The following is a 21,252-nucleotide window of genomic DNA, read 5'->3' on the forward strand; positions in this document are numbered from 1 at the left end:
AGGAGTTAGACTCTAGCCCAGAGTGGAGAACTTTTGAAGGATTTACGTTGGGAAATGGAATCAGATTGCCAGATGTCTTCCCATACTCCTTCTCCTCACTCCCTCTCTATCCCCCATATCCTAACAATGTTGTTCTCTGGCTTTATAGCCTTTTAAATTGATATAGAAAAATCTCGAACCTAAGGGATGATGGTGGGGTAGAATCAAACTTAAATGTCTACAGTTTCTCAGGGAACAAACACTGCTATCTTTCATGAGATAAAAGATAGGAAAACCACCAATTTTTGAATTCAATCTAACTATACTGTTCATATAGTTATGGGATAAGCCTCCAAGATTCTACCAAGAGTTTATCCTTCAGTCTCAGTTTTAGTGTGCTTAGAAGAAGTTTGTAAGGCTTTACATATCCTTATGGACATTTTAGTGAAGAGTTGGGAGAATCTGAATCAGAAGTTAAGCCAGAAATGTGGACTTTATATTAGATAGCTAACGATAGGGGGCCAGCCTGATGGCACAAGCGGTTAAGTGCGCGTGCTCCGCTGCGGCGGCCCGGGGTTCACCGGTTCGGATCCCGGGTGTGAACCGATGCACTGCTTGGCAAGCCATGCTGTGGCGGCGTCCCATACAGAGTAGAGGAAGATGGGCATGGATGTTAGCCCAGGGCCAGTCTTTCTCAGCAAAAAGAGGAGGATTGGCAGATATTAGCTCAGGGCCGATCTTCCTCACAAAAAAACAAAACAAAACAAAACAAAATAGATAGCTACTGATAATTATTTCACTGTATTCCAAAAAAGACCTAACTTTAAATTTCATAACTCTCAATAAAAAATTCTCACAGGCATTTTTTTTGATAGAATTAGACAAGCTGATCCTATTTGTATGAAAATAAACAGACCTAAAAATAATTTTTAAAACTTATTATAAACCCTTAATATAAAGTTATAGAAGTCAAGAAGACACTGGTGTTGGCAAAAGACAGACATATAGATCAATGAGATGGACCAGAAATAGACATAAAAATATATGGTTATTGATATTTGATATTCAGTGTAGCTCACCAACTCAATGGAGAAAGAAGAAAGTCTTTTAAACAAGTGGTACTGGATTAACTGGATATCCATATATATGATAAAAGGACATCAACCCTCACCTCACACCATGTGTGGCATATTCATATAATGGCACACTACTCAGCAATAAAAAGTATAAACTATTCATACATGCAACCACGTGAATAAATCTTGAAGTCGTTATACTGAATTGAAGAAGCCAGACAAAAAAGGAAACACACTGTATGATAGCATTTGTATAAAATTCTAGAACTGTAAACTAATCTATAGTGACAGAAAGCAGATCAGAAGTCATTTGAGGATAGGTGTAGAGAAAGGGATGGACTCTAAAGTGGTCAGAGGAAACTTTTGATATTGATGGAAATGCTCATCATCTTGATTATGGTGATGGTTTCATGGGTATATACATATGTCAAAACTCATCTAATTATATAATATATATATATTCCCTTCCCTTGCCTTCCCATATATATGTATACTATAGACAGATAGATATGCAATTTATTGCATGTCAATTATACCTCAATAAAGTAAAAAAAAAGATCACTTGAGCAAGTGATCTATAAACAGTGGTCTCCAAATTTTTAGAAAGTGACAATATTTCCACATCACAAAAAGAATTACAAATGAATCAGAAATATTCAGTGTAATTAGGAAAATGTTTGAAGATAACAACTACTATCAGTCAAGTATTTTTTGCAGCTTCTAGAAAGCTATCTTACCTGTTCCCTCCATCATGATCATGTAAACTCTAGCAACATTATAGCACACTCGCTAAATGAAAGCATAAAAGCAGCAAATCGGCCTTCTCTGCAATTCATCAGACTGCGAGAGGAGAAACCCGATCCATCTGAGACTGGTATTCTGAATCGATAATTGTATTAGAGCACTACAATTCTCAGTCTGAGACATCCCTACAAAATTCATCATCAGACCATGCTACACAAGGTTAGGAGTTCAGAACGTCCCCCAAATGGTCGTGTCTGGGGCGTACTGTACCTGCAGGGCAGAAGACGCCCACTGTAACTGTCTCTAGCAAACACCCTGCTCTTCCTGGCTTAGGTCAGGTTCTGGGGATGGGGATGGTCTCATCACTGCAAGAACAGGTTAAAATTCATTAGCCTATTACTGGGCTAAGCCTCTGTTTCATAAATCTTGAACACTGCTGAACACTGGTCTCTGGCCAGGCATTGCTTTAGATGTTAGGTTTACAAATGGAAGAATATAAGCCTCACCTGAAGGTGTTCAGAATCCACCAAGGGAAACAGACAAGTAAATGGGATAAAAATGCAGTAAGTGCTATTATTGTAAAACTGTACTGCAGAGAGGGTCTGAAGAAGTCTCAGCGATGAGGTGTCAGGGGAGTACAGGCATTCTAGGTTCTAGGCAGAGAAACAACACGGACAAAGACACAAAGGAGAGGTACATGGCTAAGGCTAAATTCAAGGTCCACGTGGGCAGTGGAAGCCACATCATGAAGGGCCGTATTAGATGTCATGCTAAGGTTTAGGCTTAGCCTAGAGTAGGAACCTTTGAAACATAAAAGGAGGGGAATGAAATAATCAGATTTGCACATTATGGAGATTACCAGAGGCCTATCATGGACCTATCACAGGGATTAAGACCCAAGGCAAAAATATCAGCTACACAGATTAGGAAAATTACTAAAATAACCCATGTGCTTTAGTTAAAAGGACGGAGTGTAAATACTTTTTAAAAAAACAATGCATTAAGATTCAACACCAACTATCTTCTTTTAAAAGTATTTTGCCTTCCTCATTAGTTCTAAGAGGAACCCCATCAGCGGCCTTTCCTGATCCCTCTGCTCGTCTCTTTACACACTCTCTCAAAAACTCAGAGATATTCCTTTCTTCACTGTCTACACTATGGAAAGTAGTGTAATTCCTGTGGGTTGTTTCTGGATATCAACTATATTCTATTATGCATAAAATAGCAGAATGCTTTATTATATCCTGTTGAAGGTGATCATCTATTCCTTGCTTATTTATTTAGAAGACATTGTTTTTGCTTAGAAAGTAGTTTAATTTAGAAAATTACTGCAATCCAAAATAGCAAGTTTTGAAACTAAAAATCCACTACATTAAAAAAAAGTGCACAAAACAAACAATGGAGCCAGTATCTTACAATACATCCGCACCTGCCAGTGGTCTCTGCAACTTAGCAGAGTAAAGGACTCCACTGAGACACAAGGCAGCCCAGAGAAATGCACGTGTATGCCTATGCCACTTGCCACGTGACTTCCTTGTGCCAGGGCTCCCTGGAGCCTCTGCATTGATCACCTGACCCCCTAGGTTGAGAATCCCCAAATCTCTATCCTAGCCTTGAGTTCTAGACTCTTTTCTCCCGATGGCTCACAAGCACTTAAAAAAAAAAAAAGAACCAAAAAGCACTACAGCTTTATTGAGATATAATTCACATACCCTTTTAAAGTATACATTTCAGTGGTTTGTGGTATATTCAGAGACTTGTGTGACCATCATCACTAATTCCAGAACATTTTCATCACCTTAAAAAGAAACCCTATGGGTGAGCACAAGGGGTGAAGGGAGACATATATGGTGACGGACAAACAAAAATGTACAACCCAAAATTTCACAATGTTATAAACTATTAAAACATCAATAAAAAAAAAAAAAAGAAACCCTATACCCACTAGCAGGCCTATGTCCATTTCCCCCAACACCTCCAAGCCCCTGGCAACCACTAATCTACGTTCTGTCGTTATGGATTTGCCTATTCCAGACATTTCATATAAATGGAACCATACGGCATATGAAAAAATATATCATGTCACTGTTTGCTTCATGTCATTAACAAGTGCATGTGATGATTTTAATGATGATAAGATCAAATCTGAAAGTCAAGTGGTTTTCCTGTGTTCTTCCTCCTGAATGCCTTGGGGACATGGATATGCTCAAGGTATCAAATGGGGTGGGAGGAAGGGGAATATCTCTACTGAGATCAAGAAATAGAAATATTTCAGTGCAAACAGGATTGTTTCTCTAGTTCTATTATATAAAATAAAATGAAAGAATGTAAGGTCCTTGAAGACCAGCATACAAGTCAAAAGACCCAAAACGATTTATAACAACTTTGAAAACCAAAACCTGATTTTTTCTTAAATTCTTCTACCATCAATGACATTATTGTGCAAAATCCAACAAGAGTCAAAGTACCACACAAAAGTACTTGCTTAAATTACTTGATACCCTGATACTCTTACATTTACAGAAAAAGACAGAAGAAATGAGACTTTAGTAGGAGATTTGCCTAATAACTTTTAATCACATTCTTCAAGTCTATGAGGTAGAAACAGAATAAAACTTAGGTAGCTGGATATATATATTATATCTACTTTATTTTATTCTGCTTGCAATATATTACTATGGAATTGATCCCTCTTTCCAAGCATGATGCTCTCTAATAGGCAAGTGGGGGTCCCTTGGGTGCCTTTGTACAGGACAATACGTCCAGCAAGCTTAGCTTCTGCAGAGTTCAGTGATTTTAACCAGCCTGGAGCAAGTCCACTCTATCTGTGATACAGAACAATCCCAGCTTTCCAGCTGTGAGGAGGAAAATGCTTTGCATTATTAAATTGTAGCCATATGTTGCAAAAGCAGACCTTGTAAATACGGAGAGGGAAAAGAATTTAAATTGAGAGGAAACTTCAGATGCAGGCGGTCATTGTAAAAAGAACATGAGATACTTGAGTGAAGGAGCAATCAGAAAAACTGCCCAGGGCAACGGGTACAGTCACAGCCTAACTGAGGGGTAGTTATAACTGAGATCTCTTTTCACATGGGGACTCGAACGTTCCCTGTGGGGAATCTAGACATTCAACAAAGAAAGAAAAATACATTATAGCGATGTCTTTTAAAATCTAACGAACTGCACCTATTTAGGTGCAAGGCCTCTTGGAAATTTTCTGGAACTAGGTGCAGTAAAAATTAAGTGCCTACATCAATATTAAAATTTCACTTGAACTCTATGTTACCTTATGATATCATTTCAGATACCACAAGATCCTGCAATATAGTTATAAAGTTAGGAAAAACAAAAGCTTGAATAACTTACTCTAGCTTCAGAACTAATCCTTTTTCTCACAGTTTTGTGAAAGAAGAGTGTTCGCTGTGTTTAAATTACACTTGTGACTGCGCGGCAAGTGGTCCCTGACCTGTACAAACGCAAAGCATGTGAACCTCAAGAAAAGATGGAGTAGAGGACCAAATGGGGACTACTAAGCTCTAGCAGCGGCAATAACCTGGTATAGAGGAAACGCCCCGCTCCATCAGTGCCCTGATCCCACAGACTCAGAAACTCTCAGCTAACGTCTCTCCCCAAGTTCATTCCCACGGAGGCAAGGGTCACTCAAGATTCACCTCCATCGTCTCCTCACCCCCGGCCCACTGCCCCTTGTCCCAGCAGCTACAGCTCCTACAACTGCGCCCAGGGACTCAAGAGCGGCACCCACTGTAAGTGCCAGGAGACCCGACTCCATCCTTGTAAAGCATCTCAAGAATTTCTCATTTCTTTCTCTTTGTGGCAGTCCATACTCATAAACACTTAGGCCAAGCACAGACAAGGCCAAACTTTTTCTCGTTTCTTCACAGGCAATGTACCACAATGAAGTGTATTACTTATCAGGGGTAGGGGAGGAGAAGTAAAGGGAAAAGAACTAATAATGTAGTGGGATTACTACTGATTTAAGGCTTTGACCCATGAAAAAAATGAGTTTTAATCTACATTTGCCAATAACTATTGAGACTTTGGGCAAATCACTTAACCTGTTTGCCCTGTTTTCATAAGTGGAGAAGTTGGACTAGCAGAGTACAAGCACCGACATCCTACGTTTTCTTGAGTAATATTTCTGAGAGTGTGTCAAGCAAAAAAAGATATTAGATTATGGTAGTAAATTACTCATTTAAAAATTTAACTGTCTACTGCAGGGGGAGGGATGTGTAAACAAATATAAATATAACATAAAGCAGCAATCATAATAGAGGCAGAGATGTACAACCCTGCCTGGGAGAATCCAATAAGATGCATAGAACGGTTTGGACACGAAGTATGAACAAGAGTTTGTAGAGTAGATAGGGCAGCCCCAGCAGAGGAAAGAGTCTATCATGTGGAAGAAAGGGAAAGGAAGAGAACTTGGTATACTTGGTATCTGATGTTGAACAGCATTTAAAGCCACAACATAGAATATGAATATATAAGTAGTGAGCCATCGGGAGTTATTAAGAAAGTCAGACTTCTGTTTTAGGAAGTGTATTCATATATAGGATTAGAGAAAGAAAAAGTCAAGACAGAATAGAGGTAACTATAAGGTTTTCGCACAATTTCAGGCAAGAAATAACATCTAGAGCCCAAATAAGGGTAATGGGAACTGAAAGGTGGGGGTTAATTCAAGAGATCTTTAAAAGGAGAGGATGGATGAATACGGGGAGGATGAGAAAGGGTTTCTGAGAAAGAACTCATGAGCTACTCTCACCAAGGGTGCCTGGGTAGATTCTTGTGGCCCCAAGATATCTTACACAGAGAAAATCTCAAGTCTGGTAGAAAAGAAAATGAATAGAATTTTGGAAATGTTAAACGTGAGTTACCCATGGGACACATAGGGAAACATGTCCAAAAAGCAGTTGGGCACATGAAACATTAGGAGAGAGATCTGTTCCAAAGGTACATATGTAGGAATAACAAAAGGTGAATGAATTGCAAAGTCATAGGGGAGACTGCAAATACACAGAAAACTAAAGACAAAAATCCGGTGAAGAAGGGGCTGGCCCAGTGTCATAGTAAAGTTTGCGCCCTCTGCTTTGGTGGCCCGGGGTTCACAGGTTTGGATCCTGGGTGCAGACCTACACACCGCTCATCAAGCCATGCTGTGGCAGTGCCCCACATACAAAACAGAGGAAGATTGGCACAGATGTTAGCTCAGTGACAATCTTCCTCAAGCAAAAAGATAAAGATTGGTACCAGATGTTAGCTCAGGGCCTATCTTCCCCACCAACAAACAAATATATATATATATATCTGGTGAAAAAGAGGGAAGAAGTCACCATAAGCAACTGAAAGAAAACATAATGGTTCCTGGATTACCAGGAAAGGGTCCTGTTTTCAAAAGCACAGGCAACAAAAGCAAAAATAAACAAGTAGCATTATATCAAATTAAAAAGCTTCCACACAGCAAAGCAAACAATCAGCAGAGTGAAATGGCAACCTAAGGAATGAGAGAAAACAGTTGCAAACCATATATCTGATAGGAGGGCTAATCTCCAAAATATATAAGGAACTCCTGCAACTTAAGAGCAAAACAAAACAACTAATAATCTGACTTAAAAATGGGCAAAGGACTTGAATAGAAGATATACAAACTGCCAAGAGGTATATGAAAAAAGGCTTAACATCACTAATTGTCAGGAAATGCAAATCAAAATCACAATGAGATATTGCTTCTCATCTGTCAGGAAAGCTATTATTAAAAAAAACAACACACAAAAGACACCAAGTGTATTGGAGGATGTGGAGAAATTGGAATCCTGTCACTTTGCTGGTAGGAATGCAAACTGGTGCAGCCACTATGGAAAACAGTACGGAGGTTCCTCAAAAAGTTACAAATAGCACTATCATATGATCCAGCAATCCCATGTCTTGGTATTTATCCAAAAGAATTGAAATAAGGATCTTGAAGAGATACCTGCACTCTCATGTTCACTGCAGCACTATTCATGATTGCCAAGATGTGGAGACAACCTAAATGTCCATCAACAGATGATTGATAAAGAAAATATGGTATATACATACAGTGGAACACTATTTAGCCTTTTTGTTAAAAAAGGAAATTTTGCAATATGCAACAACATGGATGAACCTTGGGGACATTATGCTAAGTGAAATAAACCAGTCACAGAAGGACAAATGCTGCACAATTCCACCTATACAAAGTATCTAAAATAGTCAATATCATAGGATCAGAGTGGAATGATGGTTGCTAGGGGCCGGGGTGAAGGGGAAACAGGGAGTTACTAATCAAGAGGCATAAAGTTTCAGTTAAGCAAGATGAACAAGCTCTAGAGATCTGCTGTACAACACTGTAACTACAGTCACTTAAAAACTTCTTAAGAGGGTAGATTTCATGTTAAGTGTTCTTACCAAAACAAAATAATTTTTTTCAAAAAAAAAAGCAAGGGAAAAGTTTTAAGTAGAGCATAGTCAATTGAATCAAACAAATACTCAAGAATATGGAAGCATAAATAGAATGGAAAGGAACTACTGGATTTGGATCATAAAAAGTCATAAATTTAGTGAGAATCTTTTCAAGTGGGCACAGAAGCCCAGTTGCAGAAGTCTGGAAGGAATTTGATAGTCTTTCATGTCATGTTATGAAAAAGAAGAGAGAGATAGGACACTTGGTTGAAGGGGGTTGTTTGAATGAGGGACCAAAGATGCATTCTTTTAAAAGTAAGTTGCCAGGAGGGAGTTAACAGAATAATGGATATATACAAAGAGGCCCAGGAAGAGTAAGTGACACAGAAAATTTTCAATGGACATAGAAAGGTTGGTGGCTTCAGAAAGTAGGAACACCATGGAAAGGCAAGTGGGAAAAATATTTATACAATGTGAATACAGAGGACTAAGATATAAAGTGTTGCCAGGGGAAAAGCAATCTCTAATGATACATTTGTACTCTTTCTCATATCACTATTAAAAACTATGTAACAAAACTTCATTCCACATTTCCTTTGATGCCAAAAGGCTTAGAACAAAATTGACTACCTAAAAACTACAATTCTATTCCACCATGAGACTTGAAATTACGTTTCTTTTGCCTCTTTTATGTAATCCCTAATATTCTATTCTTATGCCTCTTATCTTGATCAGTAATGTTGTCTATGTCATCTTAAGTCTTTAAAGGAGTTCAGTGCTCAACACATTTCTATTTGGGTCCACATCAAATGATACTTCCTGCAGGAAGCCTTCTTGATCAACCCAGCTGGAAGAGAAAGTAGGATGAAAAAGCCTTCACTTTTAACAAGCACCTGCTCTCGCCAGGTATGCCCTCTCATCTGATGCTTACAACTGGCGTGGATATAACTGTGCTGAGTTCCAGAGAAGTTGGCTGATTTGCTCATGCTCCTCATGGCCCTCATGATCATTGGAAAACATGGAGCCTGGATTCAAAGGAAAAATTTAATTCTAAAGTTCATGTTCTTTCCACTGCACCATGCTCCCTACAACGGTTAGAAACAGTACTTCACAACTTTGAACTCGCAGGACGCTTGAGTTGTAGCACTAAGTAATATTTAGTCTTCGTCATATACATAAAATATTGTATGTATTTATGGACAGAAAAGTTTGGAGAGAACAAAGTTCATGTGTAATTCACTCTTTTAAAAATCTTCCGCGGCATCTAGCGTAGTGCCATGTACACAATAAATGCTCATTAAATATCTGTGGCTGAAAAATCCACCTATAAACAGCTCTTTCTGGGCTGTTTATTGTTCTTGGTGTGGACTGGCATATATTCCCAGCTCCCCCAGGGCAAATGACTGTCTCTACTCATTTAAAGCTGACTCAACCCACATCCTGTTTCCTGTAATGTAATATTTAATTCTGAACTCAGCAACCAGTGGGCACTCAACTAATATTATTTGTTGCTTAACAGGGTGGGTAATTGGGGAGATATGGAAAAATCTCCTTCTTTCATGACCTTATAAGATATTCCTAAATTGTCTTTTTTTCCCCAAAAAATTAATATTATAAGTAACCAGGCTGGAACCATTGTAGAGGCTAGGCATGGTGCCAACTGCTACGTAAATCAACTTTTGAGGAGTGGGTTGTACACAAGTACCCATAATGTAGCCTGTAAAATTAAGTAGCTGAGGGCTATGTGCCATTCTGGCTTTTTAAGAGTAATTTGTGAAGAAAACACATTCCTTATTCTCTCCTGCCGTACTCTGAATTCTATCCTAAATTTGAACATTTAAGAACTTTACTGAATGTGATGTCTTCAAAACAGTTAGAGGATAAAGAAGAAAAATGTTACTGAAACAAAACCTGTTAGGAAAAAAATCCTTTGACTTTTGCACTGACTCGCATGGACCTCATATTCAAACCACTTAAAAGCTCTACCTATGATGTCAGGTTTTACCACAGTTAACCAATCCTTTTAGTGTCTTTCTGTTTATACTTTTATGAACAGAAAGTCTGTTTATCATCTGTTGCAAATTGTCTAGTATCAAAGTTTAAAATTACTTCTAAGCATCATGAAATAGTGCATTTTCCCCCATAAAAAACATCTTGATTCCGGTGAATACAATAAATGAGGATGTGAGAATGAGTGGGTATGAACTTATTAATTGAGGAGTGAAAGAGCTATAATAAAAAAATCACAGTAAATTTTCTCTTTTCTTCAACTTTGAACACTATATTCTAAGATAAAACATGCTCTATGAAGTCTTTCAGGGCCTAGGCAAATGTATCTGCCTTCATATGAAAATAGCAAAGAGAAATGTTGTATTATTTCTGTAACTATTACAGAGTATTGTTTGTCCCAAATTTCAAGTTTTGAAAAAAATTACATGAGAAGTCAAGCAAATATGGGTCCTAGTGATCCCAACAGATGATAACTACAAGTACAGATGCTGAACTAGTTTTGTTGACAATTATTTGGTTGGTTTTCATTAGTTTAATGACAACCCTCTGTTGGCTTCAATCTCAGCATCTATAAAACACGGCTGAGGAGAGATCAACCTCAAAATTTTTAGGATTTAAAGAATTTCTTAAATGAGAAATTAGAAATTAGAATGAGCATATCACCATAGTTAATAGATACTATTATGGGTCAAAGATGAAATCAAAAGAGAAATTAAAAAATACCTTGAGACAAATGAAAATGGAAAACATACCAAAATTTATGGGATGCAGCAAAAGCAGTGTTAAGAGGGAAGTTCACAGCAATAAGTGCCTACCTCAAGAAACAAGAAAAAATAACCTAATTTTTTTTTTTTTTTTGGTGAGGAAGATTAGCCCTGAGCTAATATCTGTTGCCAATTCTCCTTTTTTTGCTGAGGAAGATTGGCCCTGGGCTAAAATCTGTGCCCATCTTCCTCTACTTTATATATGGGACACCACCACAGCATGGCTTGATAAGCGATGCATAGGTTTGCGCTGGGATCCGAACCTGCGAACTCCAGGCCGCTGAAGCAGAGTGCGTGAACTTAACCATTATACCACTGGGCCAGCCCCTAAGCAACCTAATTTTACACCTCAAACTAGAAAAAGAAGAACAACAAAGGCCAAAGTTAGTAAAAGGGAGAAAATAAAGATTAGAGCAGAAATAAACGAAATAGATACTAAAAAGACAATAGAAAAGATCAATGAAACTAAGAGCTTTTTCTTTGAAAAGATAAACAAAATTGACAAATCTTTAGCTAGACTTACTAAGAAAAAAGAGAGAGGACTCAAATAAATAAAATCAGAAATGAAAAAGGAGATCTTACAACTAATATCAGAGAAACACAAAGGATCATAAGAGACAACTATGAACAATTATATGCTAACCAATTGAACAACCTAGAAGAAATGGATAAATTCCTAGAAACATGCAACTTACCAAACTGAATCATGATGAAATAGAAAATCTGAACAGATCAATTACTACTAAGGAGATTGAATCAGTAATCAAAAACCTCTCAACAAAGAAAAGTCTACGATCAGATGGCTTCACAGGTGAATTCTACCAAACATTTAAAGAAGACACATTAATATGAATCCTTCTCAAACTCTTCCATAAAATAGAAGAGGAGGGAACTCTTCCAAACTCATTTCATGAGGCCAGCATTACCCTGATAGCAAAATCAGACAAGGATACCTCAAGAAAACAAAATTACAGGCCATATCCCTGATGAACATAGATGCACAAATCTTCAGCAAAATATTACCAAACTGAATTCAGCAATACATTAAAATGATCATACACCAGGATCAAGCAGGATTCATTACAGGGATGCAAAGATGGTTCAAGACCTGCGAATCAATCAATGTGACACAATACATTAACAAAATGAAGGATAAAAATTATATGATCATGTCAATAGATGCAGAAAAAGCATTTGATAAAATTCAACATTCATTTATGATAAAAACTCTCAACAAGGCAGGTATAGAGGGAATGTACCTCAACATAATAAAAGCCATATCACAAGCCCACAGCTAACATCATACTAAATGATGAAAAGCTGAAAGCTTTTCCTTTAAGATAAGGAACAAGACAAGGATACCCACTCTCATCACTTTTATTCAACATAGTATTGGAAGTCCTAGGCAGAGCAATTAGGCAAGAAAAAGAAATAAAAGGCATCAAAATTGGAAAGGAAGAAGTAAAACTGTCACTGTATGCAGATGACATAATATTACATATAGAAAACTCTAAAGACTCCATCAGAAAACTATTAGAACTAGTCAATGAATTCAGTAAAGTTGCAGGGTACAAAATCAATACGCAAAAATCTGTCATGTTTCTCCACACTAATAATGAACTGTGAGAAAGAGAAATTAAGAAAACAATCACATTTTCAATTACATCAAAGAGAATAAAATACCTAGAAATAAATTTAACCAAGGGGTGAAAGACCTGTATTCCAAAAACTACAAAGACATTAATGAAAGAAATTGAAGACTTGTACAAATAAATGGAAAGATATTCCATGTTCATGGATTGGAAGAATTAATATTGCTAAAATGTCCACACTATCCAAAGCAATATACAGATTCAATGCAGTCTCTATCAAAATTCCAATGGCATTTTTCACAGAAATAGAACAAACAGACCTAAAATTTGTATGGAAACATAAAAGACTCCAAATAGCCAAACCAATCCTGAGAGGGAAGTACAAATCTGGAGGCATCATGCTTCTTGATTTCAAACTATATTACAAAGCTATAGTAATTAAAACAGTATGGTATTGGCAGAAAAAGAGACATATAAATCAATGGAACGGGATAGAGATCCCAGAAATAAACCCATGCATATGCAGTCAATTAATTTATAATAAAGAAGCCAAGAACACACAGTGGGGAAAGGACAGTCTCTTCAACAAATGGTGTTGGGAAAATTGGACAGCCGAAGAACCCCTATCTTACACCATACACAAAAATTAACTCAAAATGAATTAAAGATTTGAACGTAAGACCTGAAACGATAAAATTCCTAGAGGAAAACATAGGTGGCAAGCTTCTTGACATTAGGTCTTGGCAATGATTTTTGAATATGACACCAAAAGCAAAAGCAACAAAAGCAAAAATAAACAAGTGGGAATACACAAAACTAAAAAGCTTCTGCACAACAAAGGAAAGCATCAACAGAATGAAAATGCAACCTACTGAATAAGAGAAAATATTTTCAAATCATATATCTGATAAGGGGCTAATATCCAAAATATATAAAGAACTCATATAACTCAATAGCAAAAAAACCAACAATCCGATTAAAAAATGGGCAGAAGATCTGAATGGACATTTTTCCAAAGAAGACATACAGATGGCCAACAGGTACATGAAAAGGTGCTCAACATCATTAATTATTATGGAAATGCAAATCAAAACCACAATGAGATATCACCTCTCCTGTTACAATGGCTATTATCAAAAAGACAAGAAATAAGTGTTGGTGAGAATGTGGAGAAAAGGGAACTCACGTGCACTGTTGGTGGGAATGTAAAATTGGGGCAGCCACTATGAAAAACAGTATGGAGGTTCCTCAAAAAATTGAAAATAGAACTACCATATTATCAAGCAATTCCACTTCTGGGTATTTATTCGAAGAAAACAAAAACACTAACTTGAAAAGATATGTGCACCTCCATGTTCACTGCAGCATTATTTACAATAGCAAAGATAAGGAAACAACCTAAGTGTCCATCAATAGATGAATGGACAAAGAAGATGTGGTATATATATACAATGGAATATTATTCAATCAAAAAAGAATGAAATCTTGCCATTTGTGACAACATGGATGGACCTTGAGGGCATTATGCTAAGTGAAATAAGTCAGACAGAGAAAGACAAATACTATTTGGTCTCTCTTACATGTAGAATCTAAATATATATACACATATATATATATACACACACATATATATATATACACATATATATAATAAAATAATTTTTTAAAAGAAAGTATATTGTCATAGTTAATAGATATTCCTTGTCTAATTTCCTCAATTATTCCTCAATTATTTATTGAGTTCCATCTTTGTTCCAGAGAGGATATAAGATGGCTTATTTTACATTCACCCAACATATGATCCTAATGGTTCCCAGAGGTTTTACCAGACTACATGCAAAAGTCAACCCACAAAATAGCAACAGCATCCTATGAAATTTGCAAAAAAGAAAAGTAGGATTTTAAGTCAATGTCATTCCAGGTAAGAAAGCTCTGGTTAATGATACGTAGAATACTTCATAAGTTTTCATCAAAGAATTTGCAAAAACTCTCCGAGCATTCAATGTTTCTTTGTTATATTTCCAGCCATAAGGGAGAGCTCCCCACAAAACTACAGCCTTCCTGAACTCCAAAATGAGGCATCAGCTTCTAAATGACTTAGACGCAAAATCCAGCCTCTAGATTGCCTTATTGTCCTTGGATACTAACCATTCCAGCATTAGGCAAGTGACTGAGATTGGGAAATCTAGGAGATCATAGCCCAGGGAATGTAAAGACAAAATAATAGAGTAGTCAAAGCTAATTTCAAAAGATTACAATCCAATCACATATTCCCTAAAAGTGGTTGTAGAGTTTTTAATTATTGGAAATAGGTCTGAGTCTAAGTCTCTAAATTAATGGTTTACCCTCCTTTGGTCCACAACAGTTGTTTGCTATAGTTGAGGGAGGATTCTTGTAGTTCTATTGCTTAGAAGGGATTCACTTAATATTTAAAAAGAAGTAACTGAATATAAACATACAACTGCTGATTCCATCATAAACAAGGGATATGTGCATGGTAAAAAGATGCACATATTTTTCTTGTGTTTCCTTCTAGTGCTTCTTGACCGAAATAACAATGTCACGTCCTTGGGTACCATCAGACTTTTAGAGCACCTTAGCCCTGAAGAGATTATGGTGCCCATCCCACCAGGTAACAAAGAATAAAAACAGAATATTAAATCACAAATAGTATAAAACTATTTAAATGCTTTTTAAAATAACAAAAAACTATTTAAATCTTTTTAAAAATAACAAACATCATATTCCCTCCTCCCCAAAGTGTGTTGCTTTTGTTTCCTCCTGCTTAATTTGCTGACTAAGTACTAATCCCAATCAAGAAACACAAATTAACAACTAAAGACCTATCTGTAAACATCCACACTACACTTTGAAGAGCTTTAAGGTGACCCTTCAGAAGTTCTTCTGAAGGAGCAAGGAGGTGGTCTCCATATCAGACAGTCATGTCTGAGCCTGGAGAAGAGCAGAGCTAGAGGGGGTACTCAGTTTGTGTACATACACTTGCATCTGTACTTATGGGAGGATTGGATGGGATTCCGCCTTCATGTCAACTGTGGGGAACAGATTTCAAAGACTGTTACCTTCAAAAGGGCTTGAATTTTTGCCATCTCTTCCCACGTTGTTAGGAAATAAAGACAGGAGTACATGGTAGCAATGTCCATGGGCTGCACATCTCCCAGTGAAAAACTACCAGCGATAAGAAAGTGTTGGCACTCAAGGTGATCTCTTTCAAAAGTTTAGCTTCTCTTTGTTATAACAATACAAACAGCAAAGTGATTTGATTGTTTTATTGTTTACGATAGTAAATTGATTTTTCCCATAAATGCATTGTGCCTTCTTCTGAATCTGAACTTTGGAGATTTCACACTTCCGCCAAAGTCAGAATACAGAGATGAAAAGAGACTCCCAAAGATAAATTAGGCTCTGTAATACCAAACATGCCTATACTTATTAAAAGAGCTTTTAATCAAAGTGTAATTTATCCCAACTGACTATGGAACAAAACGTTAATAAGTTCTCATTTTTCACATTTCAAATTAGAAACTATTCTATATTCCTAGTGACTTGATTTATTTCAAGGTATTACAGAGCAAACTCTTACTTTCACCAAACAGAATTCCTCAAGAATCTCTATGATTAAGTCCATGATATAATGATACACAAAACATGCAAAAATGATGAAATGCTTCTAAATCATCAAAGAAAATTCTATTTCATTTAATTTTGGTATTATATATGTTTTATTATATTCTAACTCTAAAAAACTGGTAATTGATGTACAATTTACATATATACAATATTCAACTAATTTTAATATGCATTTATCTACAACATCCGTTTTAAGACATAGTTCTCAAAAAGGTTAGATTTCCAAGGAAAATTTTTGAAAAAAGAAAAAAAATTAGAGGTGTTCTACTTTGATTGCTTCTGTTTGCATATTATATGCAAACAGATAAATTGAGATGCTACATTGAATGTAGCAAAAGAAAAATTTAACCAAGCTTCTTGACAGATTTGAAAAATCGAATTCTGACATTACATAACTATTGAAAGATTATTCAGCTCAAGTAGAGAACATTTTTAAGTGAGCACAATTCTTTCTGTACATGTTCAGAAATGCATTTCAAACAATAACAGCTTTATTAATTTCAAATCAAGCTGTTATTCAAATGCAAAGGACATATCCTTTGTTTAGTCTGACTTACAATACTTATCAACTTTTTCTAGTAAAGGTCCCCCCACCCCCACCCCCACATCACACCATTCTTTGTAAAATGAGTGAGGAAGCTCACAAAAAATGTTTGGATACCATTCACTTTTGGCTATCATGCTACATGGAGAAAAAATTAGTCAACTAAAGAGAAGAAATTTTGTAAAGTTAAAGACATTATAAGCTAACGAAATTTTCTCAACTTCAGAAAATTTCTGACAAAATTTATTATATTCTTAATAGTTTTGTCTTTTTGATTCTAATCTCCCATCTGCACAAAAAATAAAATAATACATTTAACTGAAAATTACATTCAAAATTGCTCAGTTTTTTTAATGTTTTGTTATCAATTTGTAGTAATATTAAATGATTTTGATGAGACCAAAGAAAAATCAACTTATACACATTTTTAAATCTATATTTAATTAGAACTTATTTTTGAAGTATATACTACTTTTATCAAACAATATGATTTTGTACAATACAGAATAAATTAATATGTAGTTGGAAAAAGATAATTTTTCTACGATGAAACTAAAGAACAAAACAACAGGCAAGACTCAGAAAAAATACATTGTTTTGATTGCATTTTTACTTGCATATTAACTTGCTGTATCTTTCAAACATTTTAAAACAAGATTGGTCCGGTATATTTTCTTGTAGTTTAGGGGTTCTTCAGGTATTTCTACCTCACATTAGCAAAGCATAACGACAGGGAAGATCAAACAATTAAGAACCTAAAGCTAAGTCTACCTGAGGAAATTTTTATTATTACATCTTATAAATATTTTGGTTTATTTTCAATGAAAAGACAGATGAGATTATTCTGGGAAGTGGAGGGCATATGTGGTTAGTTTGGATTGTTTTGTTTTGTTTTGTTTTTGTTATTCTTAGAGCACTTTTTCTACCAAAGTCACAGATACAATTAAAATTTTTATGAATATGAAATACTAGAAATTCTTCTTCACACTAGTTTTATCTCATGAGAAAAGACACTACTGAATCAACATCAAAATTCTACATGTTCAGATTTAGGAGCAACAAAACCATGAAGACAGCCAAGTTACAAAAGCCCATTTTCAGATCTGGAACAACTTCTGAAAATAAAGAGGGTAGTTGGCATACGTTATATTAAAGGAAAAGTCCTACTTTCATTATTTCCTGATTCTGGGAATCCAATAAAAACCTTATGGAATAAAAACTCGTTTGCAAAAATCCTTCACTGAAAACGTAACCAACCACCACCACAAGCCCCTTTTAAAGTAATGAGACTTGATAAACTATAATAAGAGTATGGAAATTTTTACTTTCTCTTGTGCATTTTAAAAGAAAGATTAAAAGGTTTTTTGGCTTTTCAGACAATAATGACTTTTAGCACCTAACAGAGACACAACTCAAACACATGCATATTCATGTTCAAAAAAACACCAACAAAAATTAAAACGTTGGTGATTAGGTACATACTCATGACGCCAATATAGAAGTATTTGCCACTGTGAACGGCCTAAACAGAATCACATCTTGTCCCGATCATACCTGCCTGCCAGAACAAAATAGGCAGCTGACCAATTATGGGGTGTTTATCTATACAGTGGTACCTTTGTTCTCCAACAATGTCAGATTGCGAATGTCCCAGAACACATATTTACCTGGAGGATTCTTGGCAGGATCGTTGTGGCTTGGACTTCCTGATTGTCCAGAATCTGTAAAGAAATCACAGAAAATGTTTTCTCTTTAATTTGTTTTGAAAGAATTTCATAATCCTCAGAAGGACTTAAAAAAAATTTTTTTAAGGTACAACAATGAAGTTCAGTGTTTAAATAAAGTATACTTTCCCAAACCTTTCAGCAGCAACATTTTATTTATCAAATTAGGTGAATGTCTGTACGTATTTCTGTGTCAAAAGGAAAAAGTATAGATCTATAAGACTCTTGGGGTAGAGGAAGGCTTTTTTGAAACAAAAGGTCTGGCTACAAAGCCACTGAAGGTGGTTCGAAGGTTGGGCCTGACAGTAGCAATATCAAATAAAGCAGATACATTCCCTAAAAATGCAATCTCAGTGTAATTAAATATGCTTTAAAAAATCTGAAAATGTTTTTATTTAATGAGTAAAATACACAGAAATGAGAGTCCATTTTTACAGTATTTCATGTGCATGCACACATATCCACTCCAATAATCCCCCAACCTATTGGATCCAGGCCCAGATTTGTCTGCCTCCCATAATAGCAATCGATTTGCAAACACCAAGAAAAGCATAAATTACTAGGTAGAAACCAACATGGCTTTGTGGAGAGCAAACTGTTGGATCAATTTAATTTCCCTCTGTGATAGACGGAAAGACTCTGCAGATAAGGAGGAAGGGATCAATGCAGCGTATCTGAACTTCCTATCCCACATTATTCCTTGCAGATGCTACAGAAAGGATGTGGAGACTATACTACTGTTAGGCAACATGCCTTTCCTAACTAATCTGACAGTGTTGTGTTTTGCTTACTCGTCTTTCCTGCATGCCCCCTCTGCATTTATCTGTGTCATTTGCCCCATATTATTATACACTTACATGCAGGTTGCTTTGTAATCTTCTTTTATTGGTTCTAGTATTTAAGCTTTGTCTCCCCAACTAAATTGCATGCTCCTAAGCAGAGGCAGAGATTCTGCCTACTTCTTTTGTGTCTTCCTCAGTGTGCTGGTCATGGCAGTGAAAGCGCTAGGCTTTCAGCAAATGCCGGCGGACTGGAGGACTCAGATTCAGCACCCTTCTCTACTTGCTAAGTAAAGGCCATTTTGAACTTGATAGTGAATTTCAACAAAATTTGATAGGTAGCCATAGACACGTCTCTTCTCGGAAACCTTGCCATTGTACCTAAGACAGGGATCTAGCCTTATTTAAGCAGAAAATCTTATGCTGGTTTTTTCAGCAGGGTTACTCTGCTCTTCAATGTAAGTGATTCACATGCTACAATTACTGCTTCTACTATTAAATCTAAGGACATTCTGTTAGTTTCTTTCTGTATAAAACCTGGTTATTTATTTCTGCCCTTTGCCCCATGCCTGCTAACTAGATTTAATGCTAAGATCAGAATTTTCCCCTTCATCCCATTTCCTTAATTGTCTTTTTCTTTTTTCCCTAGAACAGTTTTCATGAAATCTTAGCAAATGCATTTTGTGTTTCCCATATCATCCCCCAATTTATTTCTGATTTCCCAAAATGGAGGTACAGAAACTGGTAAGGACTACTCTTGCAGTCTGAATTCTGGCTAGAGTCTCCTGCAGACAGTCAAAGAGTTGGGTACTGTCTAAAATGCTTGTCTCTCATCTTCCACGAATTCTCTTACTTTTTCCGGAATTGTGGCAAGACTCAGTGACTTATAACTTAGGAGATCAATCTTTCTCTTTCTACATTCCTATAAAAGATGGTACAATCTTGGCCACTTTCCAGGCATGGAGTATGATAGTAATATAAAAATGATAAATTACATTATTTTTCTACAGCCTCAGCTATTTCTGCCTTGAGTTCCTCTGATAAATGTCCCTCAGTATTGATACTACATTCCAGTTTAATTTCTCAAGTGACTCTAACATTTTGAGGAGTTCCTACTTACAAATAACACACCCACTGACCAGAGCCTCCTCATGTTTTATTTTTCTCTCTAAAGCTACTCCACATTTATGGAGTTCTAGACATGCACACTCAAGGTGGCTAATGCCACCTTCGTGATGACACAACATGAAGCAGGGTAAGGCTGTCATCAGGGGACAGGAGTTTATACTCTATATGAGCCTTAGCATGTCTAATTAAAGCAACTTCAAAATGGCATCACAAAACTCTTTCCCAACATCTGGTTGCTAAAATTTGGGTCTAGTAGAGTAAAGAATGAAAGTCTCCTCCATTCGTAAGAAAGTATTCACTTAGAACAATGGCACCCTCTGTTACCACAACATCCTACCTGGGAAACCTTATTCTTTTCTGCTGCAAATTACCTTTTCCCCCCATTTCCAACAACTGCAGACCAATTTCTTCAATTGAAAATATATATATATATAATTACTAAAAAACCCCACAAGTATTTGAGGGAAAGCCAAAGTAGATCCTAAATTTGAGTCACACACTTGCTTCTAATAAGAATCTCACTTTCTAGAATGATCTGGAATTCACTGGCACACAATGGCAGATTTTCCTTCATACTCTAAAATCTGTGCCCTCTCATGAAGTAAAGTAGCATGTACTGGATCCCAAAAGCATAGAAGAGGGCCCTCTCAGGGAGCAAGCAAGAGAACATTTACTTTTTAGACTGTGAATTCTAACACTATAATCTACTCTTAACTCTTATGTCACCTTATATCGGTCACTTAATTCCAACCGCTGGAAAAGGAAGTAACTAGGGAGTCGCAGCTGGCAAAGAAACCAAAAATGAACTGTTATTGTGGTTAACTTC

General features: G+C 36.3%; 1 protein-coding gene across 3 annotated transcripts in view; it reads right to left on the reverse strand.

Moving 5' to 3' along the window:
• NFIB (nuclear factor I B) overlaps positions 1-21,252 on the reverse strand; it is a 222,303-nt gene that overhangs the window by 76,912 nt on the left and 124,139 nt on the right. For all 3 annotated transcript variants that reach the window (XM_004436794.3, XM_004436793.3, XM_087444600.1), the window contains exon 3: positions 18,463-18,516. In XM_004436794.3, the coding sequence (XP_004436851.1) occupies positions 18,463-18,516 (54 nt within the window). The remainder of the gene's footprint in view (positions 1-18,462; positions 18,517-21,252) is intronic.

The sequence above is a fragment of the Ceratotherium simum genome, chromosome 20 (assembly GCF_057802395.1).
Source record: "Ceratotherium simum simum isolate JZ-2026a chromosome 20, ASM5780239v1, whole genome shotgun sequence".
Classification (NCBI taxonomy): Eukaryota; Metazoa; Chordata; class Mammalia; order Perissodactyla; family Rhinocerotidae; genus Ceratotherium; species Ceratotherium simum.